General features: G+C 47.5%; 2 protein-coding genes across 3 annotated transcripts; one reads left to right on the top strand and one right to left on the bottom strand.

The window, feature by feature from the left end:
• The first annotated feature begins 569 nt into the window (after positions 1-569).
• On the top strand, positions 570-15322 carry coq8aa (coenzyme Q8A, genome duplicate a). 2 transcript variants are annotated; one of them, XM_067241471.1, is made up of 15 exons: positions 570-641; positions 4819-5024; positions 5117-5539; positions 5915-5981; positions 8972-9046; positions 9769-9897; positions 10974-11059; positions 11178-11318; positions 11844-11925; positions 12039-12132; positions 12810-12951; positions 13320-13427; positions 13661-13726; positions 13833-13919; positions 14175-15322. In XM_067241471.1, exons 2-15 carry the CDS (start codon positions 4842-4844, stop codon positions 14469-14471), a joined length of 1980 nt encoding a protein of 659 aa, XP_067097572.1. In that variant the 5' UTR covers positions 570-641; positions 4819-4841; the 3' UTR covers positions 14472-15322. The 2 variants fall into 2 exon arrangements, with proteins under 2 accessions (XP_067097572.1, XP_067097573.1); XM_067241472.1 differs by having other exon boundaries at positions 583-641; positions 8972-9034.
• Positions 15323-17738: 2416 nt separating this feature from the next.
• Positions 17739-21039, bottom strand: LOC136947783 (uncharacterized). The gene is made up of 8 exons (XM_067241979.1): positions 20909-21039; positions 20402-20457; positions 19886-19913; positions 19732-19803; positions 19431-19637; positions 19111-19304; positions 18699-18757; positions 17739-18615 (listed from the first exon to the last, which is right to left on the bottom strand). Exons 2-8 carry the CDS (start codon positions 20429-20431, stop codon positions 18075-18077), a joined length of 1131 nt encoding a protein of 376 aa, XP_067098080.1. The 5' UTR covers positions 20432-20457; positions 20909-21039; the 3' UTR covers positions 17739-18074.
• Positions 21040-22624: the final 1585 nt, after the last annotated feature.

Genomic DNA, 22624 nt, shown 5'->3' with positions numbered 1-22624 from the left:
TGGCTAAGGACTATAGCAGTCACAGTTTAGATGCTCCTGCTTTAACTGGCTGTTGCACATACTTCTCAGTTAGAGACGGTCGTGGTGTTGAACTGAGCACTGGTCAGCACACTCCCAGTACATGTGGCCCATCTACTGTCTACAGCTGGTATGGCATGTCATTCGGGTTTACAATGAAACCAGCAGGTGGCGGTGATAGATAATATGTAAAGTAGACGAATAATCCCGAGTATGCCATATGCCTGTCGGTCTTGTTACGTCTTTAGCTTAATCTGTATCCCACAATGAAATCGATTTGTTTTATTATCTGCTGCTAGGCGGTGTAGACTGAAGCATAGGCTAACTGAATAGTTTCACTACAATCAGCAAATGTTTTTCAGTTGATTAGGCATAACCCCTCCTTAAGGTTTCTGAGATCGTTTGAGACGAGCCAACGAGCTACCGCCGAACAGCCACCACCCCTCCAAGTTGACGCCCATCTGTCAAAGTCTCATCCAATGGAGCGTCCTGTGGGCGGGCTGACAGCTTCCAACTCTCTGCACAGTTGGTAAACATAGTTGACCTCATGGTGATCAGACGAGTTGTCTCAAGAGCAAGGCAGCAACACTGGAAGGGCAATTACGTACTTGCAAATTCGAGTGGTAAGTGTGTACTTTTCTTTATCATTACTCTTTGTAGCGATACAAGTTTTTTTGTCTGATTTAGACAACACTTTGAATAAGCAGAGGTGTGCTAGGCAAAGCAATCTACCCGAGAAACGCTCATTGCTAGCGATGTTTAGATAACTGGGCTAGCTAGTCTAACCAACACGTTGATACATGGACATTGTCTAGTAGTACTAGTATGACATTTCAACGACCGAACAAACGTGCCTTTTTATCGGCTGTCTGGTAACTCGATTGTTATCTCATGTTAACAAGTAGGAGGGTACATAAGATTAGTTACGTTGCTGTCATGTGCATGGATCAAACATAAGACCATGCGTTATTCATTTTGAGAGATGCTACTCTACTTGGTGCGGTCAATTCATTGTAGTGCAATGTAAAGCAAACTGTCTGATCTTAAACTCGAATATTGTTTGACGACAGAATCGGTTCATTTTCCATTCGGAGTATGGTTCTACCAGAGGGTCGGAGTAGAGCATAAGGAGAGAGGGGTGTTAGAACGAGAGAAGTGGCAGAAAGAGAGGGGGCAAAGGGAGAAAAGAGACGGGTGGTAGCATGGTTGTCCTGCCCGTAAACAACATTCCCCAGCCAGCAGCTGTGCGACAAACTGTCCTGTCTACCCCAAAATGAATATATGGATACAGTAGCCGTACAGGTTTGCAATATGCATGTGTTAGCATAGTAGTCCCATACTACGTCACAACTTGTGAATGATGTCGCATTATAGGCTACTGTGACAGGGTCAATGCAAATACATGTTGCAGTGCACTAGTTCAAAGCCATGCTTTCTTATTAACTAGTTACTCAAAGCTGCCCACTTGGACACGAGCATGCATGGTTGCATTGTATGACATTGTAGGATACTAGGCCCACTAGGGAACCAACATGTGAGGTGTGATAGGGAAGGTCAATAGAGTCTAATTACAGTTGATAGCTTGCTGTGATTTTCATGAATGTGACCCTACAGAAACAACAGTGACCTACTTGGTGGTTAATCATTCGCTGTCACTTGGAGGAAATCTGTTGATGTGGTAGGGAGGGAGGCAGGAAAGGAGTGAGGGAGGGAGAAGGTGGGTAAAGGAGAGAGTGGACGGAGGAGGGCAGTGTCGAAGAGGGTCAAAGAATGAAGGTGAGAGGGAAGGGAGGGGGGGACTTGAGTAAGATGTTGGAGATGGTATGAGCAGCGGGAAATGGCATGCCCGTCTTGTTGACGCATAGCCTAGTGTCAGGCTATCTGGCTGTCCATCAGTTAAGGGTGTTCTTGGCCAAGGTCAGGCCAAGGACTGGGTTAGGGTCAGGAGTGGGTTAGGCTGTCTGCTGTATGCCTGTTTACAGGGTTGTCTCTAGGGCAGATGTAGGCAACATGCCACCCCCAATTCAGAACCGGCGCCCCAGTAACAGATTATTATTATGATGATCTTAGGTCATCAAAATGTTGTACATTTTCTCTCAATAACAGCTAGCTAACTACTACTGCAAGCTATGTATTTATTTTTTATAAACGCAAGTCTTTGAGGAAGCAGGGAGACTGGGGCATTCCTTCTATTTTTATGTGAGGGAGTCAGGTGGCTGAGCGGTGAGGGAGTCGGGCTAGTAATCTGAAGGTTGCCAGTTCGATTCCCGGCCGTGCCAAATGACGTTGTGTCCTTGGGCAAGGCACTTCACTTTACTTGCCTCGGGGGGAATGTCCCTGTACTTACTGTAAGTCGCTCTGGATAAGAGCGTCTGCTAAATGACTAAATGTAAATGTAAATGTGGGGGTTTCCCCTCACTGCAGGTTCAATTTCATGATGATGTTTAGGCCTATGCCTGCTGCTCGTGCCTTAACTAAACAAGCTTCACAGAGTACTTCTGAGCACTCGCTAGCAGTGCATTATATTTCTCTGCTCGGCCTGATTTCGTCCTGTGAAGACACTGTCAACACTGCCAAGCTTCAGAATAATTCAACCATTAAATGCCTGACTGGGGTCAAGGTTGTGTGTGGGCTTTGAAGTTCATAAAAGTATAACAAATATTTTTGATACAGAATAGGCTGCTCCTACTTGCCACACAGTATTTTTTTAGTTAGCCTTTATGGACGTTTTGGCCCGCCAACAAATGCCTTACAAAATATTTGGAAGCCATATGGCGCAACAAATTTACTTTCTGACACTCCCTGCTCTACGGTGTCAGTTATGGTAGTGACAGAATTGCTTGTTACCTCAAGTTGTAGGTCAACTGATCTAGCCTATAGATCCCTCCCTTCCTCTCTGTCAAAACGAGAAGTTACTCAATGCATTTCATAATCCTTAACTTGGCATGTTCGTGTGTGTTTTGCCATGTTATGTTAGCCTTTTTTCTTTGCCCAAAACACGGTCAGACCAACAGCTCACTTGTGTTTCACCCTTATCAGAAGGCCCTGTGATTGCTGTCCGTGTGTGGGTGAGGGCTCGAGAGTGGAGAATGGTAGATAGCAACACCTTTTATAGAGTTGTTTTCTTTGTTTCTGCTGGACCACACCTAACAGTAAATACCTGCAAGATTTGTTTTAGTGCCTGAGCAACAACTCATCCTATTGGTCCAGAGAGTTGTGTCGAGGCTTGCTGTCACCCACACAGCATCAGGAATGTTGTCATGTTTCCACCCCACTACAGTCAAAACACAGTACTCTCTCTGTGTAGATGGTGACTGGTGAGCCACACATACAGCCTCAGATACAGGCCCTAGGATATTTTACAGTCTTTTAACGTTTTAAAAAGTATTTTAAGACTGGCTGGGTTTGTTGTCTGGCTGGTCCTGTAGTCTGGCAGGTTCTATAGTCTGGCTGGGTCTGTAGTCTGGCTGGGTCTGTAGTTTGAAGCTGTTTGTATTATTTTGTATAGGCCTAGATAAGAATAACCTCTTTCTCTGTCAAATGTCTGGGAAAATATCAGATTTTAAAGAGATGACCTTTTAAAAGGGTGGCAGTGTTCTGATGTGTGTTCTAGAACATAAGGTGCATCTTAAGGTAACACCTGAAAAGTCTGATTTAAATGAGCCTGTTATCTGATTTATCCACAGGTGCCCACTGTAACCCTAACACTGCCTAACCCTGTTAAACCTTGATCAGCGGGGATATGTGTTACTGTGTCAGGGTCAGTTCTCCTCTGGTGAGCTGGACTACGGGTGTTTAGAGTAGAGTGGACTGCTGTTAGCACTGTGTTGCTTCTCACCAGACCACTGAACACTGCATGTCTCAAGGGAGGGAGGTTCCTGTAGCTCCCTTGAGAGAAGCAGAAGTCAGGTTCCTGACTCACTGAGCCAGTGTCACATGCGTCACATGCTTACTAACGAGACTCTCGTGTACTCGCCTCGTCACCAATCAGACCCCTCGACACACACTGATGCACACTGACTCACGCAAATCGTTATCGCACCCGTCTGTTGGGAACTCTGACAGTGTGTTCTTCAACTTCCTCTGTTCTTCGAGTGTTCCAGCCAGGGCAGAGGAGCTTTCATAGGCCGGAGGAAGAAGCAGCTGGGCTGGGGTATTATTAGACAGCAAGGCATCTTGGAAGATTTATCTAGAGCAGAGACATTTGTGTGTGTGTGTGTGTGTATGAATGTGTTTGTGTATTCTTGTTGGGACATTGTTTCCATCCAGTCTGACTAGAGGGAACGAGGCAACCTTGAGAGCAAAACATTTTGGAAGTTTTGTTTTAGTCATAGGCTCATGTGGAATCATCAGAGGAGAACAGCCTGGTTTGTATTGTGTATTGTGGTAAAGTGAACAAACTGAGCATTCTCATGTCCACAGAATTGGGCTTTATTTCTCTTGGTGGAAATGGTCTAACACCTGAGTGGATCTGGTCTAAAACTTATCTCCGGTCTACAAGCTTCGAATCACTGGTTCTTGTTTTCACTACTGTACGTGTCAGGGTGAACACATGCATAACCTCTACAATGACTGGTTACCATTTGTTAAGCCTGAACAAACACACTCAGGTTATCAGCAGGTTTGCGGTGTGTCTGTGTAGCTCCTTGCAATCCAATCCATCAGCCAACCAATCAGCTTCCAGGATGCTGGCAGTAGCCATAACCCCCTGGCTCTCTCATTGACTAATCTTTGTGAAGACTACACTTCTCTAATTCTTGCCTTGTTTTTTCCCCCCCCACCTTCCCCTGGTCCCTCCAGTGTGTGTGTGAGTGTGTGTGGGCATGGCGGCAGCCGGTGACGTGATGTTGCTAATGCGTGGTCTGGCCAAGCTGAGCCAGGCGGTCCTGGAGACCCAGGCCAGCACCCTGCGGGCAGGAGCCGGGGGCGAGGGGCTGCAGGCGGCAGCCCAGAGCATCCAGATGAGCGCGGAGCAGGGGCTCTCTGCTGCCATGATGAAGATGCAGGTAAGGAGGAAGGGGAAGCGGAAGGGCTCTCTGCTGTCAGTCTGCCACGTCAGGAAGTGATGTAACTAAGCATCCTGTCTGTCGTCGTCCAGGAGTTTAGCGGTCAGCAGCAGAGCTCCCCAGACACGGGAATAGACTCGAGCTACGATTTCAGCACCGAGGAGGCGGGTGTCAACTCCTCCGAACACGGAAGCTTCCGGGAAGAAGAGGCAGGCTTCCCAGAGGAAGCAGGAAGTGGGCATGGCACAACCAGCGCAGCAACAGGCCACGCCCAAGGAAAGTCTCTGTTTGAGGGTTACAAGGATCCCAGCAAGCAGTTCACCCCTCCAACCCGCTCCTTCCATTTAGACAGAAAGTTTTATGGACAGACCCGAGCCTACCATTTGAACAGGCAGTTTGTTGGACAGCTGAGGTCCTACCACCAGGACCACCCCTCTGTGGGAGGGCTCACTGCAGAGGACGTAGAAAAGGCTCGCGAGGCCAAGAGGAAAGACAACAAGCCACACAAACAAATGGTACACACACACTCACCACGCACCCATTCATGGAGCACACACCCACACTCATGGAGAACACACCCACACTCATGAACACACCCACACTCATGAACACACCCACACTCATGGAGAACACACCCACACTCATGAACACACCCACACTCATGGAGAACACACTCATGAACACACCCACACTCGTGGAGCACAAACCCACTAATGGTTTGTTGTTTTGCCCTCATACCATCTCTTCCCTTTCTCTCTTTCTCTCCCTCTCTACCTCCCTGTCTCCCCCTCTCCTTCTCCCTCTCTTTCTCTGCTTCTCCCCCTCCTCCCTTTCTCCATCTCTTCCTCTCCCTCACGTCCTCTGTCCACCTCGCTCTCTCCATGGACCAGCTGAGTGAGAGAGCCAGAGAGAGGAAGGTGCCAGTGACCAGGCTAGGAAGACTGGCCAACTTTGGAGGTGAGGGTTATTTATCAGGCTCTGTCAGTCTGGTGGAGACTGCGTGGAGACGAGACAGGCCTGGGGGGCTGACTGAGAATGTGAACAAAGCACATCTGATGACGGTCCGTCCATGTTGTTAAGCAACACCCCACCCATGCCCACTATGCTTCTCTATCAAACCCGGTACACTCTGAACAACCCTGAAATCTGAACAGCAGGGAGATACATTTGTGTATGTGTGTGTGTGTGTGTGTGTGTGTTTTGGCGGAGAGTTAAAGTAGGGCAGATTGATGCTGAAGGTTAATCAGTGCTGCTGATATTGCTGGATTAGGCACCTTCTGCTATGGAGTGGAAGTGGGTTAGAGTTAGTACGTAGGGTTAGTACAGAGGTTTAGTGTTGGTACAGATTGTAAGCACTGGGGGTTTGAGTTGGTACAGAGTCAGTATAGGGGGTTAGTACAGAAGCGCAGTGTTTGTACAGAAGGAAGCTTGTGTGTGATGGAAGGGATTATGAGGCAACCTCTGCCAGCTTTCTGACTCTTGACCAGCTGACCTCTGTTCCCTCTCTGGTTTGATTAGGGTCACCATCTGCACTCAGTAATAAACAAAACACGCACCAACATTTTAAAGCTCCTTCCCTCTTGTCAACATCCACTCACAAACATGCAGGCACCTGCAGAGTTATGTGCGGAATTAGAGGTGGAGTGGGAAGGTGGATCCTCTGGCTGCTGAGGGGAAGTTGCTGTGCCGTCATTGGCTGGTTCAGCCCTCTCACTTTGATCTCAAGGTACCCGCCGGATACCCTGTTGCTGTAATCGCAGCTAACAGGATATGCGTCATCGCGCCCCCCCCATCCCCCCCACCCCTGCTGTGTGTTGTCGGGGCCTTGTCGTGTCACCTAGCGATGATGTGTGAGGTGGTACAGGTGGTGTTTCAGTGAATGTAGCACCTCCATGTTGTTCTGCGAGGCTCACCGAAACGCTGTCTCGGCAGATCTCTAATCAGGCTGCCTGTATGTGACTCTCCGGTCACATACTGATCTGGTCCTGAAACATGATATCTGACGGCTTACTGGTGGCATGCTGTCTCTGCTTTTGTCCTAACATGAGTCTTTGACTTGCTGGGTGTAGTAGGAAGGTTTGTGTGTGTGTATGTTTGTGAAGAACGGTCAGTGTGACCTTTTGTGAGCTGCATGTAGAGTCAGTCTGGTCCACAAATCATATAGGGTGCAGCAGGCCGTCACAGGGTTAGAGCTAGGGTTATTGATAGGGCTGGGGTTAGTGCTGTGGTTAGAGCTATGGTTATTGCTAGGGCTGGGGTTAGTGCTGTGGTTAGAGCTAGGGTTATTGCTAGGGCTGGGGTTAGTGTTTGGGTAATTTAATAATTAACTGGGTCTCACCTAGGTTGTTGTGGTGGATGTCTGCCGCTGGCCTCTAACATTGGCAGCCTGTTAATGTTTATTCATACTCTTCTGTTCCTATCCCCTTAAGGGTGTGTCTCTCTCTCTACTCTCCATTCATATCGCCTCTCTCTGCTCTAATCTCTTCTCTCACCCTTCCTATCTCTGTTCTCTCTCTCCGGTCTCTCTCTCTGCCCTTTCTCTATCTCTCACTCGGCTGTCTCTCATGTCCCCCACTTCTCAGTGAGCACCGTGCTTCTGCAAGTGGGGGAGAGAGCGTTGGATTACATAACGCCACCGTTATGCAAGACTCTGGCTCGCAGGGCTCTGGAGAGAGAGAGAGAACTCTGCCACAGCTTGTTGTTGTTTTACCCCTCAACCCCAGCGCAGATGGAACGATACACTGCAGCATTACAGGCGGTTATTACATTGTTCTAGATAGTGATTGTAACAACTGGTGATTCGTCTGTAGACGTTATCAGTGTTCTAGAAAGTTCTATATTCAGCATTGAAACGTGAGGTTTTCTCCGTGTTCTAGAGTGTGTTCTTTTCAGCATTCGAGACTGTGTTAACTCTTTCCCCTGGTCAATCCTGATGGCGGCATAGAATGTGTCAGCTCTTTGTGAGGCTGATCCTTATAAGAGGATGAAGTTGCTCTCCATTTTCTCTCCTCTCTGTTACATGCTCATTCTTCACCTTCCACAGGTCCTGTGTATGAATACAGCCAGAACGCCAGCTGGCTGGTTCAAGCTAAACAAGATGACTTTATTAGGAGTGTCTCTCCCACCATAACCTCTTGCAGGGTTTCCCACAGAAAATGTGTTAGTTAAGGTGGTAGGGTGGGGTTTGCCGTCAGACCGGGGGGCGTTCTGCAGAGAAGGGAGTCTGGTGTTTTGGAATGGAAGGGAGAAAACAGGACAGAGTAACACGGCGGATATCGCTATAAAAATAAAATAAAAATGTGTTTTTGACGACGTTGGGCGGCAGGCGTGTGTTGCTTAGGCGGCCGCCTTCACTGAAAAGTGCTGCGGGAAACTTTGCATTTTGTTTGATGCCGTTTTAATCAAGGCCAAGATCTGAATACTGGCCCTCCTACCAGAGAGAAAAGGGGGGGGGGGGGGGAGAGGGAGACGGAAGAGATTAACTTCACCTTTTCATCTAAAATAACAAATGCATCTTATTGAATACTATGAATTTGTACATTGCCAGGATTCCATATATCCAGATTAATAGGGTGGTGGTGTATGTGTGTGTGTGTATAACCATCATCAGTTTCATAACTGGAGTTATAAACTAGAAAGGTCGGAACAAGTGGCGTTTCCCAGCTCTATTCACCATTCCTGCTCTGTAGCTTTGACCTTTGACTCCACAGCTACCGGAACATTAGGACAAAATCTGGTCCTTCAACTACAGAGAGAGCAGGACATAATCTGTTCACTATCTGTCAGCACTCAGCCCCTCACACATGATAACTGTCTGTCCATGCCTAGAAGATTCAAACACTGAACTGTACATCCCCCCCTCTCCGATAGAATGTAAACTGTGATCAGGGCTAGTTGGGTTTGTTGTTAATAGTGTTATTGTCTATGTTGTTGTTGTTGTTGTGCAGGTCTTGCGGTAGGACTGGGGTTCGGGGCTCTGGCTGAAGTGGCCAAGAAGAGCATGAGGCCAAGTGAGAGAAACGGTAACTGTTACACATGACCCAGCTTCCTGTCCACACAGGAAACTGGTATATGTTTGACATTACTCTCTGCATGCATGCTCACTGAACACGCACGTACACATAAAATACACGCTAACATGAAAGTAACACAAGGAAAGCAGGAGCGGGACTTGCTCCCAGACTGTTTTCACGTTAGATTGTAGCCAGGCTGGAGGGGGACGGGAGGACTAGAGGACTGGGGAAATGGAAATGTTGGTAGTGGAGGACCAGGGAAATAAGGACCACAGGAGCTTCAGGTTGGACTGGAGACCTTGACAGTTGGGATGACCTACTGTGGTAACTACCTGTAGAGTAGGCGGTGCTCCATATGCCATGGTTAATCTCCTTCTGCTCTTAAAGCTGGCAAATACGCCTGGCCAGTGATGTCACAACATGCCCCACTGACACACATTGTAATACCCACAATGCTCCGAGCCTGGCCTGTCCTGTCTGGCCTCATGATAGGTCTCAGACACAAACTTGCCAAGCAGCAAGAACACACAATATATGCTCACACAGCCAAATGGGTTCAAAAGAAAACTATCTTCAGTTCGGTGGACTGTCCCTTGGTCCAATAGAGCAGACCAGAGAGTAAACAGACAGAGCTATCTTCCTCTCTCGCCTCCCCCCCCCATTTTATTGCCCTTCTCCCCCTCTTTCCCCCCCTCTATGTTCCCACCTTGATCCCCCTCCTTCCTCTCCAGGTGATAAGAATGCGGTGCTGGACTCCACCAGCCCCTTCCTCTCTGAGGCCAACGCTGAGCGGATCGTCAGAACGCTGTGCAAGGTCCGCGGGGCGGCCCTGAAACTGGGCCAGATGCTTAGCATCCAAGGTGAGACGCAGGGAGTGTGTGTGTGTGTGTGTGTGTGTGTGTGTGGGGGGGTGGGGGGGGGGGGGTGTAGAGGGGACAGATGATAAGGTAGAGGGGAGAGATGGGGGGGGGGGGGGGGGGCAGAGAGGAGAAGTAGGGGGGGGCAGAGAGGAGAAGTAGGGGGGGGGGGGACAGAGAGGAGAAGTAGGGGGGGGGACAGAGAGGAGAAGTAGGGGGGGGCAGAGAGGAGAAGTAGGGGGGGAGAGGGGAGAGATGTGTTGGGGCTGGGGGCTGGACTTGCGAGAAGAGAGGAGGGGGGTAATGTAATCTGCAAGACATGCTATTGAATACTTAACACTGCTATCATGTGGGTGGCCTATTGGCTAACATGACTAAGGCAGGAGAGCCGTTGTCACTCTCCTTGAATCGATGTCACCTTGTCACGTAGAGCTGTAATGGTGAGATCATTTATAAGTAGGATTGAACTGATTTGGCAAGCATCTGAAGTTCCCTTGCTGTCGCTTGGGGAATAGGGTAAAGGTCAATCACAGAAACCAACTGACTGGCAGAGGAGGGCAGCTAGAGAGGGAGAGGGCCGTGTCCCTGACCTGGCACACAGCAGAGTAGAGCGGGCGATGAGTTGGCATTTCACCACCATTGTCATGTCAACCGTGTGGAACGTGCCACATATAGCAGCTCTCTGCTGAGGAACGCTGATTGACAGGAGCAGCCTGGCATGGCAACACTTATAATAAGACCGGAATCATGTCAGAGACACGACCTTCAGGCTGGAACCAGCCCACAGGAATACGTAAACACTGTCTTATATAAACACACACACACACACTCTGACCCACACACTTACATTTATTCATTTAGCAGACGCTTTTATCCAAAGCGACTTCCAAGAGAGAGCTTTACAAAGTGCATAGGTCACTGATCATAACAACAAGATAACTCACAACTTACAAGACACAGACACCTACACACACACACACACACACACACACACACTGGCAGACACACACGGATTGACATGAAATGTAGGGCTGTGTTGATCAACCGGTCACAACTGCCCCTCGTCTTTCCTGTTTCAGACGATGCTTTCATCAACCCCCAGCTTGCCAAGATCTTTGAGCGTGTGCGCCAGAGTGCTGACTTCATGCCCATCAAACAGATGACGGTAGGTAGTGTTGCTCTCACACAGTCCCTCAAGCTCCTGTACTGAGAAATCATTCCAGCACCAGATATTACATGAGAGGAAGGTACAAGAAAAATACTCTGTGTGTGTGTGTGTGTAGAAAGCCCTAAATAGTGACCTGGGTCCTAACTGGAAGGACAAGCTGGAGTCTTTTGAGGACCGCCCGTTTGCCGCGGCCTCCATCGGGCAGGTGCACCTGGCAAAGATGAAGGATGGCCGGGAGGTTGCCATGAAGATCCAGGTGTGTGTGTGTGTGTGTGTGCATGACAGGGAGTGTTTGTGTGGGAACGTGTTTGCTGAAGCACGGCGCAGGATTAGGGTTAGCCCCTTCGTCTGTTCCACGTCAAGCCAGCTTTGTTTACTTTTCATGATCTAGTTAGAGCTCTGCAGGCTGGCCGGTGGTCCTTGAAAGCCTGTTGCTGTGTGGGTTTGTGGTCATAATAACATGTTGTTTATACTGGTGCAGGCTGTGTGGGTGGATCTGCTCTGGGCCTAGGAGATCAGATCAGTTTTCCCAGCAGTAGGTCACCCCAGCTCTATACAGCGGTAACCCATCTAAGAGTAGAATGGCTAAACACACCGGCTTATCTCTCCAGTGGTCGTTTAGACATATTCACATATAGACCTCGGCATGTCATCTCATTCACTTAAGCCCTTCTGGCAGGTTGTGAGCGCAGCTATGAACTTCAGTCTGTGGTGACTTTGACAAGCGGTTCTGGTTCTGTGTGGTGTTGTGACCTGGTTCTGTTGGTCCCTGTGGAACCAGTACCCCGGAGTGGCCCAGAGCATCAACAGTGACGTCAACAACTTGATGACGGTCCTCAGCATGAGCAATGCTCTGCCTGAAGGTGATCACGGCACACACACATGCTTACACACACACACACACACACACACACACACACATGCACACGCAGGCCTGTGCCCAGCAGGTAGACATCAGCACCTTGTCCCTTCCCAGGACTGTTCCCAGAGCACCTGATCGAGGTGATGAGCAGAGAGCTGGCTCTGGAGTGCGACTACGTCAGAGAGGCTCAGTGTGCCAGGAAGTTCAAGTGAGTCCAGGAAATAAACATAGCCCTGACTAGTCTAGCACAATGATCTATACTACCCCAACTAACCTAGGACAATGACCTATACTACCCCAACAAGCCTAGCATAATAACATATACCAACCCAACTAACCTAGCACAATGACCTATAGGCCTACTACCTTAACTGAACTAACTTTATCCTTGATAAAATCATCAGCTAGTATCTGCCTGTATTAGCTAGATATCCACTCTACTTGATATAGCTACCATTACTACACTAGTTAGCTTCTGCGCTAGATATAATTACTTGTATTAGCCATCTACACTGCCTGATATAGTTCCAGTTATACTGTAGCTATCTATTTAATACTTGTGTCATACAGTATAGCTAGCTACCAGTATTGGCCTAGCTAGCTACTCTACCCCTTTCTCTCTCTAGTGAGAGTCTAAGAATAGCAGAATGTTTTTGGCTTGAAGTTGAAGGGGTAGGTTTTCAAAGGACCCCCCCTCCTTGCTGTAACACTATAAGGACAGTGATTGAGAGTGATTAGGTTTATGTCCAGAGTCCAATCTCCTGTTACACACACAGACGCAGATGTAAAGGAGTGAACATATAGTGTAGCTGTCACCTTGCCCTGGAACGCTGCCATGTTCTATGTGTTGTGGTCGACATGTTCCTTGTTCTACATGTTCTCCAGGCTGCTACTGAAGGACCACCCATTCTTTTATGTGCCTGATGTCATTGATGAGATGAGCGGCAACTCTGTTCTCACGACAGAGCTGGTTCCTGGGTTCCCACTGGACCAGGCCGAGAAACTGCCCCAAGAGCTGAAGAACGAGGTGAGGAACCACCACAGACCATTTAGATGCTGCACTGATCCAGTTTGAACAGCTCTGCCCCAGTCTAACCAGTACTGCCCCCGTTTGCCCCCCAGTGTAACCATAGCCGCCCCAGGGACAATGCCCACAAGTGTATCTCTGTAGGTTCTGTGTAATTAAGTGGCGCCACAATCCATTCAACTGTACTCAGCTCTACATGTGGCGGAAGCTGGGATGCTGCTCTCTGCTGGTCTAGCCGTGGAACTGCAAAGTGTAAAACAGTACTTGTCACCAACAGCACAGGTCACGTTCTGCCACATTTAGCGACACTGTTCCTATTGAATACGAATGTTCTCTCTGCCCCCCCCCCCCCCCCCCCCCCCCCTCAGATCTGTGAGCACATCCTGACTCTGTGTCTGAGGGAGCTGTTTGAGTTCAGATACATGCAGACGGACCCCAACTGGTCCAACTTCTTCTACGACCCGCAGACGCACAGGGTGAGTTCAGCTCCAAAACCATGTCACATGAGTCTGTCGTCATGTTTCTATTGGTTAACAGGTCCGACCAGCCAGATGAGGCTGAGTTTGACAAGAGCCACAATACAGAATTAGTACAGTGTAATACTGTTGCATTCAGTACAGGACTATGTATAGTGTGGGGGCAGCTGAGGCAGCTGTCCCGAAACTTGTTCTGTTATGGTTATTATTAACCGGTGCTGTGGTTCTGACAGGTGGCACTGTTAGACTTTGGAGCCACAAGAGGGTTTGATGAAAGCTTCACCGACGTCTATATTGAGGTGAGAGGCACCCAACTAGAACCACATACTGAGTGGAGCCACACAACGTACACCTGTGTCTGGATCCTTCGGTGTGACCCTTGATCTTTTGTGCCGATTTTCTCAGGTCATTAGATCAGCATCGGAGGGAGACAGAGAGGGGGTTCTCAAGAAGTCTATAGAGATGAAGTTCCTCACAGGATATGAATCCAAGGTTGGTCACCCCTCCTGTCTCCTTCCCCAGCCTTCCATCCCATCTCTCTCTCTCCTTCCCAGCTGTCTTTCCACCCTGACCTTCACCTACACACACTCACATATGCGTTCTCTCCCAACCGACCACCTGCCTCCCCAGGTGTCCTTCTGTCTCTGCACGCTCCCCTTCATTTGTCTCTCTCATTCTCATCTCCATCCATCTCTGTGACTCTGACTCCCCACCTCCTGACCCTCCTTCCCCCCCCCCCCCCTGCAGTCCATGGAGAATGCCCATGTGGATGCGGTGATGATCCTGGGCGAGGCCTTCGCCTCCACGGAGCCGTTTCACTTTGGCGCCCAGAGCACGACGGAGCGCATCCACAATCTCATTCCCGTCATGCTGAAGCAGAGGTTGACTCCGCCCCCCGAGGAGACCTACTCGCTGCACCGCAAGATGGGCGGGTCATTCCTCATCTGCTCCCGCCTCGATGCTAAGCTCAGCTGCAAAGCCATGTTCCAGAAGGCTTATGACAACTACTGGAGGGACCGCCCAAAGCCCCAGCCCAGCCAATGACTGGCCTGACCCACACTGACGGACACTGCCCAAAGCCAATGGCAGGGCTCACAAGGCTGGGATCAAGGTTCTGAGGGACTGGTGTTTGGAGGGAGAGAAGACTAAATCAGCCTTGTGATGAATGTATATGGGTTGTCCTCTTTTCTCCTTTTCTCTCCATCCCTCTCTTCCGGTTATGTCATGTTTTATTTGTCATTTTTGAGTGAGCGTGTTAATACACCATAGCTGTTCAGTTAACAATTTATCACAGGACTGATCCTACGGTCAGTTTGTTAGTGTCTGAATGTGTCAAGTTGGCTGGAAGTAAGCAAAGGGAGTCTGACAATCGGGAGTGTAAATCTAATCTACTGCTTTAGTCTGGTCTGACTGTCTACACTGGGAACATTTCAGACGTGCCATTTTGTAAGAAGGGTTGTTGGTATCAAAGTAGTCAAATTAGAAAGCCACCAGAGAATAAGCATAGGACACCAGCCTGTGAGACTGCTTACTGATTACTTCTAAGGACTGATTGTGTTATTGTATATTTTGCAGTAGCAAACCCCAGGGTTATCCAGTGACCCTCATAGAGTATCATCTTAGCTGTACAGGCGATGGAGGAGGGAGAGCGTGGGCCTCCCTCGGATGGAAAACGAGGACGTTTGAGGAAAGACGATGCACAATAACTTTCTTGGCATACAAATGAATAATGTGCCTATAGATTTCTAGTTGCGGGTTGTTAATGACATGTCTCTTTATATCGATATTAGAAACGACAACAAAAAAAGATGGTTTTACATTTTCTAATCAAAGGCATTCTCACCACACGTTGTGACGATCAACAGGAAAATATTAAATACGTGATTCTAAACTTCCTTTCACTTGTGTCTGTGTTTTCTGTGTGTGTGAAGTCAACAAACCACATGGTAAGGGATTCTTCCTTTTTTATTAGAGAGCAAGTCTCCTCTCAGGGAAGTGATAGAGGCTGCATTACACACACACACACACCAGTTAGTGGACCTTCTACTCTATGCAATATCAATTTCATGTACCTTGTATGTAGGTATGTCCCTTATGTATCTTCATACAACACTTTAGCCTTTGTCACCATGTTACAGGACTGCAGCAACTTGAAAACCCTAGTGTCATTGAATAACCCAGGAGTTGATGACAGCAAAATATAAAAACTTGAAAAACTTGATTGTGTAGGAGGTATGGAGAGGGTGTCGATGCAGCCTGGGATACCTTGGGCTCCCACGGCTCCTGCTATAAAATAACAAGACACAGTTAGAACATTCCGGCTGCCACTCCCCAGACCCTTCACACATCACCAAGTCACTTTCACTTTCACACTCCTCTGTTCTCACCAGTACTAGTCACTCCACCAGCTTGTGTCTCCAGCAGCTGTATGTGATACATGAGCAGCAGCTGGACCTGGCCCAGCTGGTCTATTGTCTCTCTGAGGAGGGCAAGGTTGCCCCTGAGGAACCGGCACAGCTGGGGGTTGAGGCTGTGTGGTTGGTATTGGGACATGGTCTCCCTTGCATACTCATTAAATAAACCTTCTACCAACCTCACCTTAGCAGCAATCAGGAGGGTGAATCAGCTTTGTAGACTCACTGTTTGACAAAGTCCCAGTCTTCTTGTCCTGCAGTGGATGAAGAGGAAACTAATTGAAAGCGGCCATGGCTGTGTCATCACAGGGCATGCATCAGTCTGCTGAAGGCTGCAGCAGAGGTCTCCTACAGGGCCAGTCAGAAGGATCACGTGCCTGTGTCTGTTTGGTTATCAGCATGATACTCCTCCTCAGTTTAACGTTGTTGATGCCAGAAAGCAGCTGGCTGAGGTCTTCTCTGGTGAACTCCTGTATGTCAACGTCATCTGTGACTCCTGCCTCTTTGACACACACACACACCACACACACACACACCACACACACACACCATTCGGAAGATTGACTATTCACTTCACCAGCACACGTCTCTGTAGGCTACTGGGTTTGTACTGTAGAAAACCTGTGTTGCAATCTAGAACTGAAAATCTACTGTATATGAGGTCACATATTAATTCAGAAATTATTGTCTGAATTTAATCAAGTTGATCGCAACCTTGATTCATGGGTCAAGAGCTACTGAGATCAACACACTTATCAGAGCATCATATGCCTCCTCAGAGATCCCTCTGATGGCCTGTCTCAGGCTCGTCCCAGTGGCTAGCCCCCCTCTGATGGCCTGTCTCAGGCTCGTCCCAGTGGCTAGCCCCCCTCTGATGGCCTGTCTCAGGCTCGTCCCAGTGGCTAGCCCCCCTCTGATGGCCTGTCTCAGGCTCGTCCCAGTGGCTAGCCCCCCTCTGATGGCCTGTCTCAGGCTCGTCCCAGTGGCTAGCCCCCCTCTGATGGCCTGTCTCAGGCTCGTCCCAGTGGCTAGCCCCCCTCTGATGGCCTGTCTCAGGCTCGTCCCAGTGGCTAGCCCCCCTCTGATGGCCTGTCTCAGGCTCGTCCCAGTGGCTAGCCCCCCTCTGATGGCCTGTCTCAGGCTAGGTCCCAGTGGCTAGCCCCCCTCTGATGGCCTGTCTCAGGCTCGTCCCAGTGGCTAGCCCCCCTCTGATGGCCTGTCTCAGGCTCGTCCCAGTGGCTAGCCCCCCTCTGATGGCCTGTCTCAGGCTCGTCCCAGTGGCTAGCCCCCCTCTGATGGCCTGTCTCAGGCTAGGTCCCAGTGGCTAGCCCCCCTCTGATGGCCTGTCTCAGGCTAGGTCCCAGTGGCTAGCCCCCTGGACTGGCAGGAGGAGGACAGGAAGACACAATTTAAATGTCCTATACACAACAATAAAAACTCATGAATTGGTGTGTTTTGGTGTGATATTGGTGTTGTAGTCTACAGAACTATACAGAGGACAATATGTAGTACTGAGCTTGATATAATATCCTGTTATGTACAGAGTTGAATATACAGTACTGGGCAATAAATGACTCAGTAATGTGAGGACTGAATGACCTGGGTATGGTGGGTTCCTGTGTCACAGGGGACTGTCTGTCTGACATATTACTGTGACACACTGGAATAGTACCCCACAACACTGTGATAGAAGAGTCATAGGAAATACACGTTTAAAAATGAATATTCACCAGACTATGGAACTCGTGTCAGAATCACTTGCTAGAATAGTATTTCACAACCATACACTAGATAAAGAATAACATGAACTCATAACAAAATATCAGCATCACTATTATTGAAATGTAAAACGTCTTGATTGACAGGCATGTACAGTATCAGTTTTGACGAGGTGTAGTCAGATTTTGGACTATGTTTCTTTATTGAGGCTTCTGAAGGGTTTCAAGGGACCTTTGCTTTCATACACAACCTGTTCTAAACAGAGGCATACTCAACTCGGGAGATAAATAGAATTAAACCAAATTGAACATGTTGACTATTATTTTGAGGTTTTGAAATTACATTATTAATACATGTGTATATAAGTCAGACAGAAACAGGAATAGGACTAATATGACATCATCAAACAACAGTACTTAGCTTCAGAAAATCTACTCACACCAAAGAAAGTGCAGAGCAATAATACAGGCTGGTTTGATGTTCCTATTACTTGAACTGTACTCAATATAATGTGTTAAATTGTTTCAGAAATTAGGGTTGCTTCATCCCTGTTCACAGGCTGAGATGCTTCATCCCTGTTCACAGGCTGAGATGCTTCATCCCTGTTCACAGGCTGAGATGCTTCATCCCTGTTCACAGGCTGAGATGCTTCATCCCTGTTCACAGGCTGAGATGCTTCATCCCTGTTCACAGGCTGAGATGCTTCATCCCTGTTCACAGGCTGAGATGCTTCATCCCTGTTCACAGGCTGAGATGCTTCATCCCTGTTCACAGGCTGAGATGCTTCATCCCTGTTCACAGGCTGAGATGCTTCATCCCTGTTCACAGGCTGAGATGCTTCATCCCTGTTCACAGGCTGAGATGCTTCATCCCTGTTCACAGGCTGAAAGGAAGGAAGGAGGCTGACACATTTCTGTGACACGGCACCCACGGCACCCACGGCACCCACGGCACCCACGGCACCCACGGCAACCAGGGCACCCGGGGCACCCATGGCAACCAGGGCACCCACGGTACCCAGGACACCCACGGTACCCAGGATATACCAGTTACCTCTGCAAACCAGAAACATATCAATATGAATATGCAGAAACTACAATAATGTAATTATTATAATTAGGTAAATATTGAAACTTACAAAATTATATATAGAATATGATAAATCATGTTTTGGACTGCTTTGATTCCATGGTCAGCCTAGACAGAAAGAGAACAGGCCTGAAATCTAAAGTGTGAAAATATAAAGGCCCTGAACAGACTGCACAGTCCTCTTTACACACATCTGCACACACACACACACACACACACACACACACACACACACACACACACACACACACACACACACACACACACACACACACATACAGTGCTTCTCATACACACAGTTCTGCTACAAACAGTACTGCTCATACACACACACACACACACACATTCCTCCTCACTTAGTCCTGCTAACACACACACAGTCAGTAACAAACACACAGTCTGTGATAGTGATCATCTCTAATAATGACAGTGAAAAGAGAAACAAAGGAAGGATTTGAAACCTCATAGCCCAACTCAGAAGATATCTTTTTGAGTGCTTCGTCGTTTTGCGGACAGGTCAGCAGTCCTCCTTGGGTGCCGTGGAACAGGAAGTTCACAGCCAGAACATTTTTTCTGGTCACATGTCTGTTGATGTCTGGTATAGTGTAGTCTGGGTCAAAGGTGTGATGTAGCACCATTAGGACAAGACGCTTCTCTGTAACAGACACACACACATACACACACACACACACACACACACACACAGACAGACACACAAACTAATATATCTTTCACTGAACCAAATCTTAGTTAACTGATTACCTAGCATTCTAGCTCTTACCTAGCATTCCCGGTTCATTACACTTCTCCAGATAGGCTGCAATGTCAGTGCCAACGCGAGAGACGATTGGACAGACAGCCAGGATGAGGTCACACTTCTCTACTGACTCCACCTTGGTGAGGTATGTGTCTTTAGTGAGGTGTTGTTGGATCTGCTCTTCAGAACCCAGGACTTCCCCACAAGGCAGGAAGAACACCTTCTTAGGACCTGCAGACACATATCATCAACACGCTACAAAGCAGAGATAAAAACACATTAAAGTCGGTAATAAAAACAGACAGAATAAATATGAGAACTTTACCTTTGATATATTCATAGCTGCCCTCCTCTGTCACTTCATTGACAGGCTCTGGCTCTGGCTCTTTCAGAGCATCTATAAACCACACATTTTAATTAGTAAGGAGTAATAATACTAGGGTATAAATTTGCTCCGTGTTACTGTAATAGTACTCTACCTTCCAGGACATCAGGATCAGGATTCACCTAAAAAAGATGCACATGGCTTTCAGTGTTTCAGTTTTATTAGTGTGTTTGCTGAAAGCAAAGACACTACTGTTATTCTGCATACTTCTTCTTCTTATTATTCCTCTTCCGCCCACTTTTTTGGCCGTCTAACTAGTTATCATTGTGCTATTCAATGTCTATTTCAGTCAGGAGACTCAGGGGTAGGAGCTTAGCTAAATGTTTCTTGACAGAGTACAGACACCATCTTTGCATGTACTTAGCAGCAATGTTGGATGAGCAAATGAGTTCTTGGTCTTCAATAGGCCGCTCTGTTAATGTTAGTGAGATTGATTGGATGAGCTGACTGTGATGATGGTATGGCCAGCTGACGCATTGGGCCCCTCCCAATCATCTGCCTTATCCAGCTCCACCCATAACCATGTAGAACACAGCAGGTCATGTGATCGTCCTCACAAACACACACAATTCTGGTTTCTCACACTTACACACCCACACTGTGAGCTTACCTGTTTACCCTCTGACATGACTGTTGTCATTCAAGCTGCAAAGCGACAGGTCTGCTCTGTCACAGAACAAGAAAACATCCCAGAATAAGGATACATTTAAGTTACACAAAGCTTTTCTTTTTTCATACATACATGAATTTAATGTTTTTTAATGGTTTGTCCAATGAGCTCTTTGATTACGCCTTCTGGACTGAGAAAGCCTTCTGTATATAAAATACTAGATCTTAAAAAGTAAAATTAATTATTAGAGTACAACAAACCATGATAGAACATACAACTCAAAAAAAAAAAAAAAATTAATTTTAAAATGATTTTTATTTAATCCCAAACAGTAAATGTGCAAATGCACCCCCTGTACCCGCGGTAAAATGGCCCATGACAGCATGCATAGTCAAACGTAGGCTGTAGGCATTTGATTTTAAACGTAGGCCCTCAATTTGTCAGACAGATATTACTGTATTTAATGCACACAATTGTTTGTTCCCTTTAAATAGTTTATAAACCTACCACGAGGCCGCGTTTCCAATCTGAAGAAAAACTTGTTCTATAGCCGAGGAAGTTATTTACTGAATTGTTTACCTAAATACTTAGTTTAGAGCAGATCCCTTCGTACCGTGTGCTTTCAGAAAATAATCTGATGCGTTGTTATGATTGAAAGTGAAAGTGAAAGTTGTCAGATGTGAATTTGTCCTTCCTTTAACTATTTTCGGGGTTGTCATATCTGCTGTTGTAACATGCTTTTGTTGTGTTCGTGCTTATTTTCAACCACAAAAAGGGCATTTTAAATGTGTAATTGGGCAAGGCACCTCACCTTGCCTCGGGGGAAATGTCCCTGTACTTACTTTGAGTCGCTCTTGATAAGAGCGTCTGCTAAATGATTAAATGTAAATAATAAACTACTGGGCATTACACTACAAACATAATCAACCAGAAAATGTAATGAATTAAAAAACACTTTTTGCCTAATCGTTAGAGTTACGGTTGTGGTTGCTGTTTGATGTTACTTTCTGTAACTGGACATATAAAACAGCCTATTATTTGTTTTACCAGCACTACCCAGAAGCTTCCTCTAGATGGAAGTGTATCCCCAGGCTACCTGAAATCCCATCTCAGACTGCACTCCAGACAGTAAAGCTGCAATAGTTAACATTATAAAATACCTAAAATATTGGAAACAGTGCCCCCAATTCTGGTATGAACTTCTGCGCTCTCCATGCAGCTCAAGGACAGTAGATTCACAAAATAATCCAACAATGATCGAAGGCCCGCCCCGCCGATTCGGATTGGCTGGAACAGGATTGCTGGAACATGGTTGGAAAGTAGCGGGCCACTGCAAAATTAGAAATGTACATTCCACTGGCACTGAGCTGTTTGTGTTGCTAAACAACTCTCAGAGAACCTTATTAGCTTACACAACATGCTTAAGAGACTAAATGTATCCTTTTAATGAAAAATCTTACGTATTGTGTACTGTAACCAGCCTGCAGCTGGGTCACAAACTGGAATCATGATTTAGGCAAAAAGAAGAGCCAAAGCTGTCTGGTGACCTTGAGGGGGCAGGGGAGAGAGGGAGGGGTCATACATGAAAGCTTAGTCTGCATCCCCCCTGCTTCTCTGGCAATACAACAGCATGGTGACACCCTGACCTCTCAGAACCTGGCAACCACACAGTACACAGTATGGCAGCTCTTCTACTTTTACTCAGTGGCTGTGTCTACTACAGAGCACTTGTGCACTTCGAGCACTGACTTTCAGTGTTTAGGGCGCTTACACTGACAGAACCAGCAGAATTCAGGGCACTGAAAGTACCCGGATGGCGCACTGCAAACGGTCAAAAAATGCAGTGTACAACGATGGACACTACTCGCCCTAAATGGGCGCCATATTGGCTACGTAGCGGAAGAGGAGGAGCCCTTTCGGCAGCTTTTCATTTCATTTCTAAAATAATAGCGGACGAAATGACTCGCGAGCAGATTTGAGTCTGTCACTTCCGCCTCAGATTTGCGGGTGCCGCGAACAGATTTGCGTCCGTCACTTCTGCCAAGTGGTTAACGTAAGTGTTCCATTTGAGACAGCACTAATCAGCGTCGGAGTGTGCTACAGATGTAAGTGCACTGTATTGCAGTGCACTGTATTGCAGTGTACTTCGTAAAGTGTTCGGTAACACCCAGTGTTTCTAAACCTGGACCCCATACAACAGCAGGGGCATGAGCGCAAACTCAA

The sequence above is a fragment of the Osmerus mordax genome, chromosome 8 (assembly GCF_038355195.1).
Source record: "Osmerus mordax isolate fOsmMor3 chromosome 8, fOsmMor3.pri, whole genome shotgun sequence".
NCBI classification, from domain to species: Eukaryota; Metazoa; Chordata; class Actinopteri; order Osmeriformes; family Osmeridae; genus Osmerus; species Osmerus mordax.
Note: the sequence above shows the minus strand (reverse complement) of the source record. Positions and strands in the feature narration are given on the sequence as shown.